Below are 15874 nucleotides of genomic sequence, written 5' to 3' on the forward strand. Positions count from 1 at the left end.
ATAAAGGCATGCAAGGAGAAAGGCTGCAGGTGTCCAGGCTGCGAGCTGTCGCCTCAGCCCCCTACCTGCCTGCCAAAAGTCCTGACGCAAATGAAAAGTGGATGATTTGGGATGAGTGTTTTGGTTTTTTTAAAAGAGAGAGAGAAAGGTTAGCCTGTGGCTTTTTAAAATAATAATTTAATCCTCTTGACTGGTGCAGCAGCTTCTTCTCCCTTTATTGAGTTTGATTTGTCCGGCCAGTCCTTGAACACTGTTAAAGTGGACAGCTGAAGCTGAATGATGAGATTTTGCTTTTCAGTAGAACCCTACAAAAAGCCTTTTCATGAGGTTGAACGCCAGCAGGCTTGGCAGGTGTGTGAAGGAAGTTTTGTTTTCTTAGCTTGTGCTCAGCACTGCAGAATAATAAAGCCTGATATTTGCAATGAAGTAAAGCTAACTCTGTGGCCCAGCAGCAATACAGTCCGTCATTAGGTAGAAATTTAGGAAAATATGTTAAGATAAGGCTCTAATGCTTGTGAACTGGAGGCATTGCTCACTTGCACAACATTAGCTCTTACTTCTCAGGTGGCGGGTCTGAAGTTGGGTCCCTCGTTGTGACAGTCCTTCAGTCAGCACCATTCCACGTCCTTCAGTCACAGGTTCCATGTCCTGATTTTTGTGTGTTTGTCTTTTATGTCATTGCAGTTATCAGTCCTCCTCCTGTTGCAAGATCTGTTTCATACAGCGCAAGTCCTTCGTCTCTGGAGCAACCCAACAGTGGAAATATGAGTCCTGCTTGCAAAGTTTCTTCTGCCCTTGACCCAAATTTAGGTAACGAAGAGGGAGACTTGCTTTTGGTCCTCTGTCGATGTTATCAGTAGTTGCAGTATATGGTGACCATTGCCTTCCTTCTGCAATAGCGGCCTTGAGGTGTTTTTGCTAAAAGACGTGCACGCACACGTGTTTCTTCTCCACTACGGTAATGTTTAACTAGCTGAAATGGCAACTGTATTTGAAGAAAAAATATTGGTTTGTTTAAATTCAATTAAAATAGGGAAAGGTCTGCTGGTGTTAGAGGCTGTTGAAAACCGCTTTACTTGGAGTACATGTATTATGAGCCATGAAAAAAGGTTTCGTTTAAATAAAGGCCAAGTGGAAGGGGCCATTGCATTTATCTTCTTTTAATCTTTCAGGGTACTGAAAGGCACAAACACACCAACCACGTTAAATTTAAAACCTGAATGAGGTCAGGTTAAAAAAAAAAAAAGTTTTTTGGGAAAAAGAAGTTTTTGAATGCTTAAGTTATCCTAATAAATCCTTTTCCAAACACCTCAGGATTAATGAGCCTGTCAAGAGAGTTTGTAGGTCAGAGAGATGATCACGAGCTCATGTAAAGTAAGTCCTCCAGGAAGCAGAAAAAGCTAAATGAATTCTTACCCTCGTGTTTGCTACAGATGAACTTAAAGTGGCTCCGATAAACTGTAGTTTTCTTTGATGGACAGGTTGGGAAATGGTCTTAAAAATGGGAATGAGTAGAAGATTTTATTTTCTTTTTATACAGATCAGCAAAATGAGTAGTAAGTAGTCACTAGATATCTGTATTGTTTTGAAAGTGTGAAAGGAAATATGGACTTGATGAACTAATTATTTAGTTGTGCAGCTGAGCTGTCATTGGAATTGCTCTCAGGGCTGCGGAATTGAAATAGACAGATGCAAAACTAGTTTTTAAAGGGGTTTTAAGAGAATTCAGGAAACTGTCAATTTTAAGTATTTCAGACAATTAGAAGAAACAGTAATAAAGTGATTAAGAATGGAATGAATAAATGTGTGAGTAATGTGATGTGTGGGAATTCAGTGTGCCTTTTCTAGAACTCTCAAATTGTAAGTATCTGTGAAAGAAGCGGTGAGCATTTGGAAAGGGTTTTGTGTACCTCGATTTCCAGAAAGGTTTTGACAAATTGCTTCAAAAAAAATCTGTTTTAAAACAGGAAATTAATCCCTTGGGAAACATGAAGGAAGGTTCGTTCATGTATGAATAACTGTTTAACACATACGAAATAAAGAGTAGGAATAAACTATTTCCACAATGAAGGGAGGTGTACAGTAAAATTCTGTTGTTAAAAGACCAATTGTACCGCTTGAAAGTCTGACAAGGGGAATGAACAGTTTGATCCTCATATATTTAGAGCGCGATAGCTGTGGAAAAACCATCTGTACAATGTATGTAAAACAGTGGGCACAGTGGGCCCTAAACTACCTGTTTGTTTCAAAAAGATGATCTTAAAGCTACTGTGGATTTTCCTTGGGGGGGTGGGGGTGGGGGGACGATGGACCCAAGCAAAACCAAACCAACTTATCTCACTGCTAAGTGCTGATGACAAAGGCAAAATTCTGCATCCTGCCTCTGACAATGACCCATAGCAGATCTTTAGGGAAAGAATACGGGAACATGGTAACCATGGAGTGATATTCTTGTTTGTATGCTTTCCTAGTGTTTGGCAGTTTGCTGCTTGGATAAATCCTGAGCTAGCAGCTGGCTCTATCAGTGTTATTGTACCCACTAGTCCTTGGTGGGCTTTCCTTTCATGAATTTGTTTAACTAGTTGCTTTTGCTGTATTACATGTCGGTCTGCAGTTAGAAGGGCAGTTAATAATTAACATGGTATATTTTGATTTGGAAACTTCATATGGATTTTCTAAGTCAAATGCGTGTGACGTGTCAGACTGTACATACTGGTTCATTTACAAAAAAGGGTGAAAGAAATCTATAATGGATACTTAATTCTAGTGAATCCCAAAATGGGATTTCATGCTATCCAAAAGTACGTACTATAATTTGTGTATTGAGCACTGACCTTCCAAGACAGCAGCCCAGAGGTTCACTGCAGAGGATGCTGAAGCAGAAAGAAAAGCAAATAGTTTCACTGTGAATTTGCAGAGGTATAGTAGAAGGAGAGGTATATTCGTCCTGCTTCATGCTAATATTCCAGCACAAAGACAAAATTGCAGCAATGATAAGTATTGTTCAGATTGCATTCCTTTCTCTCTTTCCCTAGGGATTAAAAAAAAATAAATCCCCAAACTTGGCATGCAAATTAAAGAATGTAGCAGCAGTGCTAGACTTCACAGTGCTAGTCTGTGACAGTTTGGTTGTTCTAATTTGTCCTGGTTTTGTTTTATAGGGGAAAAGAGAAAAAATAATGAACCCTATTCTCTGGAGGATTCAAAAAGACCAAGGGTTGTAGGAGATATTCCTATTGAGTTAATCAATGAAGTAATGTCAACAATTACAGATCCTGCATCAATGCTTGGGCCAGAGGTGAGAAATATAGGGGCCTGGTCTGTTTTCAATAAATGTTCCACGTGGATAGAGTAGGATAAGCTGAGTCCACAAAACTTACCATGCTGTCAGTAAGAAAAGTAGAGACTTTCAAAGAGTATGATTAGGTAAGTAAAAAAACCACAGATGAGATGCATCATTAACATGAAGAGTAGTTCTGCAGTTTTTTTAATGTGTTTTGTACTGTTTGCAAAGAGACTTGGAAACTACTGGTAATAAAAAAAAGTAGATCCCAGGTTATTTTGCAAGGTACTTTTGTTACAGAACAGTTCCAGAGTATGCTTTTTATTGTTAATTATAGATGTAGCTCATAAGACAAAGTAAATGGGGTTCAAATATTGCAGCAGAATGAAAGATCCAAAGTTAAAACCTCTGTTTAGTGCAGAAGGGCTGATCTAAACAGTTATTTGCTCTGTTTTCCACAGTTGCGCTTTTTTCCTGCTGGAAAAGGAAAACAAACAGAATTGCAGAACGGTGCCATGTACAGAATTGCACTTTTTTTTTTTTTTTTTGGCTGGCTTTTCCTCCTTCTGTTCCCTTCGCCAGGCTATGTTTTGCCAGCAGCTCTTGTTTGCCAAGGTTTAGCTTGCTGAAGATTTGGAATCACGTACATTTCTTACTCAAACTATATACTGTGACTGATGGCTCTGCGTATTACAAATGCTGTGCCAGCCTGGCTGTTGGGGCTGGCAGCGACTAGAAACCCAGCAGCCAAACTTTGCTCTAAAAAGTAAACAGTATGTGCATGCAGAGTTGTTTTGGCATTGTAAAATCATCTTGAAAAAAAAAAAAGTTAAATAAATTGTCTGTATTAATTTCATCTCCATTGAAATGTATGTATGCAATTGCTAGATACATAACAGCAAAATCAGTAGGAATTAAAATGTTCTTTTTAGGCTCTTACAATGGTGGCATAGATAGTGGAAAGCAATACTAAAATGAAAAAAATATGACTTTGCCTGCACCACCATTAAAATATGTGATTTGTAGTACATATAGTACTACTAGCGTACGTAGTAGGTTACTTTTGTCCAAGCTGGCTCAACTAAAGAAAATATGAAGACTTAGTGGCATAGGCTTCTACTGGATGAGTGCTGTCCCGTGAGAGATTTTGGAACTTGTTGAGTCATAACCATTGCTGTTGTTACCTAATCTTTACCAAAAAAAAGTTTGAATAAGCCTTTGTACGCTGTAGTGTAGAATTATATCCAGCTTATTTGACAGCGTCACTTCTGCTAAAAAAAGATCAACGTTGTCAGCGCTGTTTTTGTAAAAAGATGGCTTGGAAAAAAGAGGGGGTTTCGTTTGTTTGTTCCTTAAGGCTGTTACGTCTGAGGATGTGAAATCTCCAAAATGTGATTTTGTTCCTCTCTTGTGCGGTACAGACCAACTTCCTCTCGGCGCACTCGGCCCGGGACGAGGCGGCAAGGCTGGAGGAGCGCAGGGGGGTGATCGAATTCCATGTGGTCGGCAACTCCCTGAACCAGAAGCCCAACAAGAAGATCATGATGTGGCTGGTTGGTTTGCAGAACGTGTTCTCCCATCAGCTGCCTCGGATGCCAAAGGAGTACATCACACGCTTGGTCTTTGATCCGTGAGTGCCGCTGGAGAGGGTTTTGGTGGGTGAGACCGAGAGACCCTGATGCTGGTTGCAGGCAGTGGTGTAGGAAGGGGCCAGCTGTGGTGGCGTGGAGGGCAGCTCTGCCCGTGCTACCCTTTTCCCATCTTTTAAAGCCCCCATAGCTTCTGGCCGGTCTAATTGGATTGTACCCAAATTCCGTCTTGGTGGCGGTATTAATGACAAGTGGCTTTAGTTGTGGGAAGCGGGCCTGCAGGGAAGGCACCAAACTGTCTTGTACTTTCGGATGTTAGAACTGAAAGTCGAAAGTTATTATGGTGCTTATTAGTGGTTTCCAGGCCCACACTAACTTGCAGGCTGCTCCATGTGCGGAGACTGTGAACGAAATAGCAGCAGAGGCTGAAGTTTTTCAATCAGAAGAACTTGTGGGATTTATAAAGAGCAGCAGCATTTCAGTCAGCGTGGAACAAATCACTCCTCACCCAAACACATTGTTTTTCTGTTTATCAGTGCGAGTTTCCTGTCTTGCTTTGGGTGCAACTCTACGCTGCAGGCACTTGAAAAGAGACACATTGGCTATAGCAGCATCCACAGGTTGCATGTGGTCCTCCACTACCCTAGTGTCCTGACTGAATTGTGCCTTAGCTGCTAAAGCACGAAGGGAGGTTCTCCTCAGAAGTGTCCACTTTTCTACCATTATGTTTTCCTGCAGAGCCTGCTTCTTCTTGACCAAGATGTCCCTCCCAAATTTCTGCCTCTGAATGATCCATGCCCAAGAATAGCCTAGGGGCCCACCATACTGACTGCAGCACATCACAGTGGAGCATGCCTGTGGGCTCATTGCATGTCAATGGAGACCTTGAGGAGCTCTGACTGAGCTGACCGCAGCCAACTGCCCAGCTTGGTTTGTGGAAGAACCTTCCTCCACCACCAGTGATAGAATAGTTTGGGTTGGAAGGGACCTTTAAAAGGCCGTCTAGTCCAGTCCCCCTGCAACGAGCAGGGACACCTTCAACTAGATCAAGTTGCTCAGAGCCCCATCCAACCTGACTTTGAATGTTTCCAGAGATGGGGCATCTACCACCTCTCTGGGCAACCTGTTCCAGTGTCTCACCACTCTCATTGAAAAAAATTTCTTCCTTACGTCTAGTCTAAATCTGCCCTCTTTTAGTTTAAAACCATTACCCCTTGTCCTATCGCAACAGGCCCTGCTAAAACGTTTATCCCCATCTTTCTTATAAGCTCTCTTTAAGTCCTGAAAGGCTGCAAGCTCTCCCTGGAGCCCTCTCTTCTCCAGGCTGAACAACCCCAGTTCTCTCAGCCTTTCCTCATAGGAGAGGTGCTCCATCCCTCTGATCGTTTCTGTGGCTCTCTTATGGACTCAGATACCAGCTTCTGTCTTTGTGCTCGGTATTGCAGCTGCAGCCGTTGCGAAAACATTTCTGGAACCGTTTTCTCTGCTTTTAGGCTCACTGGCTTTCCCTCGGCAATACACTCTCGGTGCCAGCAAACACCGCTGCTGCTGGGTCTGTGTGAAGCACAAAGAGCCCAGTGCTGGGAACTGTTGGGCAGGACTTCAGTATCCTGCCCAGAAGTCTGATCTTGGGGCCTTCTGTGTTCTCACGAGGGCCAGCACCAGTCTTTTACATCTCTACGTGGCGCAAAAAACGCTTCATTGGGAGAGAGAGGCAGCACCAGGATTCTGTCTGAGTTTAGGAGCCTTAGCAGCGCTGTGATTGCAAACAGAGGCCACTGGTTGAAGAATACAGGTTCCCTCAGAACCAAACATCAAAGCAAGATTGTGAAGTAGTGGTGTTGAGTCATGGCCTTCTCCCATATTTCTTTAGGTCCTCCCTTATTGGGAAAGACTCTTCTAGTAGGCTGAGAGGAACTGCTGGTGATTTAAGTGCCTTTTAGTATAGATATCCATCTAGAGAGCAGGCTGTGCTTGAGAAAGAGGTATGGGTATTGCTACAGGAGGAAAGTTCCCTCCTTTATGTGCCTGTGGCAAACGGTTGACCCAAAGGAAGCGAAGTGTGTCGCCTGGACAGCTCAGAGAACCTCAGCATCTGCTGTGAATCACTGAATTACTGAATCTTGTTGCTTAAACAACTCAAACATGAGTAAACAAAATGAAAAGCTCAAGCTTCTACATTGCTGTTGTCATTCTGCAAATAAAAGCACCAAAATAAGTACGAGAAAAATAAGACTATATAAAATGTATAAAATCTCCTTCCATGATGGCACATAAAATATAACTACTCTTCAGACTACCCTTTTTTGGAAGGAGCTCACTTTTGGCACCAACCTCCCCCTCCCCCAAGATGTGTTCTGTAAATTTGAGGTGGTGTTTATACAATTTATATGATACCATGTGTTGAGTAATCTAGGGAGCAGGTGCAGTGCGAATCTTTGCAGACCTTGGGGATTACACTAAAATTCTTAATCCTTGACAGAAGAGTTCAGATTGCTTCTCATTATATCTTTCCTGGCAGTCAATGTAAGTGCAACAGAAATGGGTATTTATTCTGGTCTTGATTCCATTAGGAGTGGATAATTAGAAATACAGAATATCATTTCTTGCTTCATCAGCTGCATTTGAAACTGATAGCTCAGCTATAGAGGGTGCATGCAGGGAAACAGGAATCCCTTAGAAAGGACTTGCTGTCCTGTAACTCCATTAATTTCTAACTTAGTCAGGGTAAAATCACCCTGAGAACTGTGCAATGGCATAATTGTCAGCAGTAGAGTCAATGAAAGCAATACGACTTATTTATTGGGCATTACCCTAGTGTCTAGGAGTACTTGGCAAGGCCAGGACCTTGCTGAGTGAATGATGAATTTATGGTAAATTCAAAGCATAATGTTAAAATAGCAACTCTTCTGTAGATACAAGCAGCTAACTTAACAGAGGCATATACAATTGCATTAGCATCATGGAAAGAAGTGAATCAAGTTTCTGAAAAAAGGAAAGTAATGGCACTTTATGTACTATGTACATGAATTAAAGTGACATTTTTGTCTACTCAGGAAACACAAGACCCTTGCATTAATAAAAGATGGTCGTGTTATCGGTGGTATCTGTTTCCGGATGTTCCCCTCCCAAGGATTTACGGAGATTGTTTTCTGTGCTGTGACTTCTAATGAGCAAGTCAAGGTAAAAATAATTCTCTACTAGAGTTTATTAAATGTATTTGAGTCCCGTTCACTACTGGGTATGTTCCTAATTTTATTAGTCACGTTGAATATATTGCTGAGTTGCCAAACAGAAATAGAATTTGAAAAATACAGTGATTCTGAATATAATACACAAAACCTAAAGAAACGTGCAGATTTGGAATCATCAGCATAATAGTAGGATTACTTGTAACTAATGAAATAAAAAAAAAAATTCTCGACATAACAATAGTGGCCAGTAGTTCCCCCTTCTTGGACTATTGACTCCTCTGTCGTCAGCAGTTGCCTCTCTGTGTAGCGTACCGCCTCATGGGTGAAATCAGTATTGCTTGTGCGTGACAGTAATTTGCGTTCAATCACTTTGTGGCGTTACGTGACTTCAATCAGAGTGAGATACATCAAAAAAATGAGGTATAGTTTTGCGTCTCAAAATAAGCACATGGTCTATTCTATACATCCTTTTTTGAGTTAATCTCACAAGATGTTCTCCGAGTGTTGAGAATTAGTGGCTGTATTGAAAGAATATAGAGCCCTATGAATACAGGAGGTTCCTCCTGCTTTCCTGGGGATTACAGGTGGATCGAACTATGACCATTTGATTCAGGATTTTGCCTTTAGATGGTGCTGTAGCTTCGTTTTTCAGTTGAAACTGTTAGAGCTGAGATGAGGGTTAATTCGGAGTTTGTAGCAGTTGACTGTGCAGAAATTGTGTGCCCTGTTTTGAAGGGAAGAGCTCTGGCTGTGGAAGGGTAAGACGGTGGGACTGACAGCCTGCGACGGCTGTTAGGACTTGGGTTACATTTGATTTTAGTCAGCTCCGTTGTTCGAGGGGAGCATTCCCCTGCACTTTGCGGTGGCCTGTCATAAAAGTATCCAAAGTGTTTTAGCAAATGCGAACGATAACGGAATTTGCTTAAGTCACGTCTGTTCTAAGCTTGACTAATTCATAAAAGGTGTTTTCATTTTACTAAACCAACCGACTGCCCTATATGAATTAGGCTGCCAAAAGTGTATGTTGTGATTTGCTAGGAGTAACCTTTCAGAATATAACAGAGCAAACAAATCTGACCTCTCAGAGTGCCTCCTAGGATGCATATGCACACATAACGCACAGTTTCTTCTGTTACCCTCTGGGTGCCTCGCTGTATTACTTGACTATTTCTGAAAATTTGCCTTCCCACATTTCTATCTGACTAAGGTAACCCCTACCAGCAGATAACTGAGGAAAAACTAAATGTTCACACGTGTGCGAACTGCCTGCTCTTGGGAAAGATAAATTCCTATTTTAATTCAATTTGCGGGTAGAGTAAGAAATATGGGTACTGTTTTCCTTTATATGTCATATTTAGAAGTTGGATTGTTTTTGAGATAGTTTGATACCATGTTACAAAATTAGTTAAAATTTTACTGTATATGGCTTAGTTTCCTTTTAGGATTGTTAGGCTTTGGCAAGTGTTCGTGAAAATTAATAAATCCGTTGAAGGTTATAAAAATAATAGGTCAGCAGAAAATGTTTGTGGTAATCGCCATCATCATTGCTGGAATTTCTTCGAGACACAAAGTTGACATTTTTTCTCAGAGATGAGATGCTTTAGAATTACTGGAATGAATTGCAATGTTTCAGGTGTAAGTAAAATGTCAGTCCCTCATACCCTGTTCCCTTCACCCTGCTGATGAGAAGGGAAGCGAGGAGCTTGGCTAGCTGACGTACTGCTAGCTTGCATTTAAGGAATACATTTTTCATTCAAATTTTTGGTTCAGGATTTTCATCCTCTTCAAAGAATTTGAGAACTCAAACTTGCAATTAGAAAGTATCTTCATTATCTTGAGCACTTCTGAGTTCTAAGAAATGCAGCACCCCTTAACATGTTGTCAGTGGTCAAACCCCTTTGTATTTGATGCCGTGCATGATGTGTGCCACTTTAACAAGTGAACATACGGCTTTAAGAGCTTCCTCAAATTCAGAAGTACTTATTTTTTACATATGAGGCCTTAATTTCAAATATGAGGTCTGAATATGAGGTGCTTCAAACATTCATTAGCTGGAAAGAAAGGACTAACGCACAAAATTTTGTACCTAGAGAGGTAGTTTTTTAAAGAAAACGTGCCACTACAAAATTTTTTGTATCGAGCTTTGGCAATAACCTAACTTGCTTTCATCTGGCTATTTCTGTGTTTGAGCCTATTAAATTGTGAATTAAATCAGAACTATCTATTTTCTAATTTATTTTTCTGACTTATGTATATAACTAGAAATTCCCCCAGTTTCCAAGAACAGAGTACCCAAAACCATTCCCTGTCTATTTCTGTAAGCGTCCAGTTATTCTGCATGCTGTTAAAACTGGAAAATATGCAGGAGCAACACATTATTATTGGCTTTCCTGTCTGTTTTATATTTCTTCATTTCACAGCAGAAGGGGAAGCTTACTTGGAACTGTGAATAAATGGTACCTTTTGTTTACTTTGGGGTTGAATGAAAATGGAAATTATTCCTGTGTGCAGTCAGAAGGCGTAGCTGTTTATTTGATTGGGGACTCAGTAGTTTTCTGATGCTTATTATGGTAATAACTTTCACTATTCCCTTTTATGCCCTATGATAAGTTCAGATTATAAATCCCTCGAGGCAGAGGCTGTTTCTGCTCCAGGTGCACAGAGTGCAGTAAAACAGAGATCTCATCTCAGAATGGGTTCCTCTAGATGGAGTCATTTTGGCATTGCTACTGCTTTGCAGTTTTGAAGTGATACGGCTAAGAAAGGATGCCCTATTATTACAATATATGTAGTTTTATTATTGGGGAAATATGTGACTATTAATAGTTAATATCTAACTTAAAAGGAAGAAAATAATGGGTGCACCTTGAATTACAACTTCCAGGACAATGTACCTCTTTAGAGCTATGCATTACCCCTAGAGAGAGTCTAGGTGTTGGTCACTTTTAGATTAAAAGTCAATCAGACGCTAGAAGCCTCAAGGAAATGGCCTCAAATTGCGACAGGGGAGGTTTAGATTGGATATTAGGAAAAATTTCTTCAGCAAAAGGGTCATCAAGCATTGGAACAGGCTGCTCAGGGAAGAAGTGGTTGAGTCTCCATCCCTGGAGATATTTAGAAGACGTGTAGATGTGCTGAGGGACGTGGTTTGGTGGTGGTCGTGGCAGTGTTAGGTTAACAGTTGGACTTGATGATCTTAAAGGTCTTTTCCAACCTAAATGATTATAACAGTCTAAGCTGTGATATTTTGTGTTCCCTGATGGGTCACAAAGATACCCTTAAAAGGCTGAAAAAAGTTTGGTCTTGAGTACACCTCACCAAGTTTGTTATGAGAAAATCTTTAAAATGGGATCTAGATCAAAGACTGCATTTTGAAAAACAGTCTGTAATAACCCTTGGTCCACAGTTTCTAGTACATGCAGTCCCCAGAGGCTTTGTAATGGCTTTTTCCTTGTATGTCTCACACAGGGTTATGGGACTCACCTAATGAACCATCTGAAGGAGTATCATATCAAACACAACATTCTCAACTTTCTCACATATGCAGATGAATATGCTATCGGCTACTTCAAAAAACAAGTAAGTTGATGTAAGAAATTACTTGGTGCAAGAAGTTAACATCTAGCAGGGATGAACTAAACAACTAGACTTGATAAAGTTGTTGGATAAAATGTATACTGCAGTTTTATGTGTATATCTACAGAATGTGCTCTGTCTTCATCTTGTGTAATGATATTGGCTTATAATGCATTTTACTTTGATGGAATCATCTCGGTATAGGTGCATAGCCTATAATTTGTCAAGTCTAAAAACCAGTTGAATATGGGTTGGTTGCTCCATCATTCATTCACTTCCTTCACTGATTCTAGAAGAAGTACCAGAAGAAGGTAGAAGGTCCAGAAGAAGGACCAGACATACCTTCAGCAGACTAGAACTTACCTGACCTGTGGTCAACAGCTCCTCCTGATTTGAAGCATGAGGTTCAAGTTCAGGAAAGATTGTGATGTCTAATCTGTAAAATAGATGTGATAAACAGTTGTTAACTATCTGGTCAAGATAACGTAGCGAAGATAGAATTGGACTCTTCTCAGAGGTGTACAACAATAGGACTAGAGGCAATGGACACAAGTTGGATCATGGAAAATAATAACTAGATATAAGGAGATTTTTTAAAAAAATTATTTTTTTTTAACCATAAGGCTGGTGAGATACTGGCAAATGTTGCCCAGAGAGGCTGTGGAACCTCTGACCTTGGCAGTCTTCAAGAGCAAACGTGGCCTTGAGCAACCAGATCTGATGAGACCTGCTCTGAGCAAGGACAGAGTTAGATGAATTTCCTTAGTCCTTCCAGCCTCAGCTGTTCTATGATTCCAAATACAAAACTGGTACAATTTGCTCTTTGCGCATTCAAAATGAATAAAACGTGGGCTTGAGATATTGCTGTCAGATCTGTGCAGACAGTCCCTTTTCACTTCTGAAATCACCCTTCCCCGATTTGAAGGTGCGGTTCTCCATGTGAGCCTTCTCTCTCAAGTCTTTGACTGTAAATTGTGAAGCAGAAGTCCTGGTTGGGTTCCTTATTTTTACTGAGGTTTCATAGATACCACTGTAACAGAAGAATGAAACAGTGGGAGTCCTGCACTGCTTTTTATTGTCTTCGTTAATACGTTTGTGGGTTTGTTTTTCACTTAACTTCTGAACTGTATGAAGGCTCTAATGTAACTTTGGAACTTTTAATAGGACTTGTTATCTTTTTTTTTTTTTTTTCACTTGAAATATGGAAATAAAAGAACCAACAAGAAACATTGGGTTTTTTGGCTATAAAATTACTGTTATCTTTGGACAAAGGCCTCCTAAACTTGAACAGTAATTTTCCTTCACTAATGACTAAAGGACTGGCATGCATCAATGTTAAAACATATTTTTTTTTTTGAAAAATAACCAAACAAACCCAGTCAGTTTGACTACAGTAAAAATCTTTTCCTCCATCTCTTTGTCTTCCTTATCTCCCTTCTCTTCCTATACGTATAACGAATTAACTATTCTTGTGTTAAGTGACTGCCATCAGAAGGTGTTTGTAACACAATGAACCATGATCTGTTACTCTTTCCATTGTATTGCCTGTGTTTTAACATGCTGATGAATTTGGTCATAAATCGTCATCCCATTTCATTTAAAACAAATGTAAAAGCAAAGTGGTGTCATGGCAACTTGGGTTTTTTCTTTTTTAGGGTTTCTCCAAAGATATTAAAGTACCAAAAGCAAAATATGTTGGCTACATCAAGGATTATGAGGGTGCCACGTTAATGGGATGTGAATTAAATCCAAGGATCCCCTACACGGAATTTTCTGTCATCATTAAAAAGCAAAAGGAGGTAAAGGCTGAACGTTACAATCCATTCAGATATTTAGAAACACAGTTCAGTAAGTGCAGGTTGGCTTTCTTCCTTGCTTTGGAGCTTAAAACATTGGAATTTATATTTTTATTAGTTGGAATTGTTCTTTCATGCAATTCTCAGTGCCATAATATTGCAGTTGGGGCATTCAATTCTACCTTAATAACTTTATGATAAAAGACGTGTTGAGAAGTACTGATATTTTGAGCAGTATTTCATAGATAAATTTTATCATTGTAGATGATAACTAAGCAAAATTTTGTGAGATTGATTTGTTCTGCAGCGTTCTGAATTTTTTTTCTCTCCACCCACCCTTCCAAGACAGTAGTGTTCGTTAGGTTGAATTTTCAATGTGGTGTTTGTACTGCATGTCCTGTATTTACTTGAGAGAGAGATTATTCCTTTTTCTGCCAGTGTTTTAATGTACAAATCAAGGGTGGGCTGTCTTAAATTCCAGCCTGTGCGTTTTTGGAGTTTGTGGGATGTTCTTTACTTAATCCATCATAACATTCCATATAATAAGGCGGTTTATTAGCAAAATAATTAAGATGTTTCCAGTTGTGTTTAAATACCTTCCTGGGTTCTTAAATAGAAATTACAAGGATGATTTGTTCTTTCAAGGTTGGTCAAATCTCATGACTTCTTGTTTTGTTAAAACGCTTCTTTATGGAACAATCATTTTCTTTCCAGTAGAACTATTTGGCCCATGCTTGCAGAAAGACAGACAATACCTGAGTGCTATATATTTAGTTTACAAGGTTTCTTAACTTATTGGGAAAGTTTTGATATGTCCATACAGCATAGATCATCATTTTTTTCCCTTTCATTTGTGCTTGGCTGGGCTACTCTTCAGATCACAGTCTACCTTCCCCCCAGGGATGGGCTATTGTCAGGGTGGGCAGATAATGGACGTGTCTCTTGTAGCCTGTTACATCTCAGGCGTGCTTAACTGCAGTAATGCAGTTCTAGGCCCAAACCGTCGACATGTCATTTCCAAAAACTTAAGTTAGATTTTAACATAGTCATTTTGGGACTGCTTTATTAACATATGTTATTTTGCGTTCTTCACTCTCTGATTTGGTGTGCTGTCCATTTTGTTCCAAAGCACTTAGAGATGCTCCTCTTGGAAGTGAAGTACCTTGGTCCTCCAGGCATCCCATATATATATAACCATATATCCCCATATATATAACCCCTTGTTATAAAGCAAGCTGTTACTACACACTGATCTATGATTACTGGTGTATCTTCTCTGAGAACAAATATGTACACTTTTGGAAGTGCCTCTTAGGATTGCCTGTTCGGCACTCGGAACACGGGTCAGGCTTTTCATTCTCCCCGTTCCAAGTAAATATAGAAATAGCCCTCACGGTCTGCAGTTCTTTGAAGAATGTTCACCTGTCTGCTCAAATCAAAAGCAATGAAGATGATACCTGGACATAATTAGAATTTTGCATGTTGACAGTATGGGTTATGTACTGATTTGTTTTGCTGCTGGTATTGGCCAGACTGGACTATTCTAGTCCTGTCTTTTTAGAAGTGAAGCTTTTCATGGGATCTAAGCTTTTATTTAAAGAATTAGAGTATGTGCCTATAGCTGCTAAGACCATGTCACCCAAGACTGGGCACGAGTCACACAGACCACCGTTTGTGAGTTTGCACTGCCTGATTGGTAGCTAATTTACAGTCATTCTGAAAAATATGAAAAATCCCTTTATGCAAACTTTGTGACCTGCTGACTTGTGAGTAGTCAGTGTTACTGATTGAACAGCTTGTTTTAATCAGGAAGAGCCACTAGTTCCTAAATTATAAGAAGGGTTTAAGCTGGATTTCACAATTAGTTTGAAAGTACCTGGAATCTCACCATGGTACTGTCGTGTACTGTATTTCTCTTAACATTTGTAACCTCTATTGAAAGTCTGATTTTCTTCTTTTCCTCTTCTTTGAGAGAAAGTACTATGTGTGGGGGAGTGAAAGTCCTTAAAGATAAAAATATATCCATCTTTATTATTTCCAAAGAAAGTAGTCTCTCAAACTGTGGTGGTCTGAGTGGCTGCACATTTGTTTACTCCCGGTAATGAAGTAAGCCATTTTGAAAATGACATATTCAGGACACGCAAAGCTTAGGTAAGCGTCTAAGTGTGTATCAAAAGCACCAGAGAAAATTACTTAGAATTGAGGTAATGAGATTGCAAAGCAGAAGAGAATGGGAAAGCCTTTTCTGGCATTTACAAGCAGAGCAGACTATCAGTTCCAGAGTGGTGTCATTCCGACTTCCTCGAGGGAAAATCTTCAGTGAGAGCAGCTCTGACTGATATCTGAGCAACTCCTACGTCTCCTGTGGAGACCTCAAAGTGAACAGATATTTCTAAAATTTTGGAATATGAACATATACGTGCATTGAAATATGTG

At 40.0% G+C, this 15874-nt stretch overlaps 1 protein-coding gene across 3 annotated transcripts in view; it reads left to right on the forward strand.

Moving 5' to 3' along the window:
- KAT2B (lysine acetyltransferase 2B) overlaps window positions 1–15874 on the forward strand; it is a 45365-nt gene that overhangs the window by 22477 nt on the left and 7014 nt on the right. For all 3 annotated transcript variants that reach the window (XM_063325167.1, XM_063325170.1, XM_063325168.1), the window contains exons 8-13: window positions 685–810; window positions 3162–3298; window positions 4705–4913; window positions 7929–8055; window positions 11535–11645; window positions 13298–13441. In XM_063325167.1, the coding sequence (XP_063181237.1) occupies window positions 685–810; window positions 3162–3298; window positions 4705–4913; window positions 7929–8055; window positions 11535–11645; window positions 13298–13441 (854 nt within the window). The remainder of the gene's footprint in view (window positions 1–684; window positions 811–3161; window positions 3299–4704; window positions 4914–7928; window positions 8056–11534; window positions 11646–13297; window positions 13442–15874) is intronic.

The sequence above is a fragment of the Chroicocephalus ridibundus genome, chromosome 2 (genome assembly GCF_963924245.1).
Source record: "Chroicocephalus ridibundus chromosome 2, bChrRid1.1, whole genome shotgun sequence".
Lineage (NCBI taxonomy): Eukaryota > Metazoa > Chordata > Aves > Charadriiformes > Laridae > Chroicocephalus > Chroicocephalus ridibundus.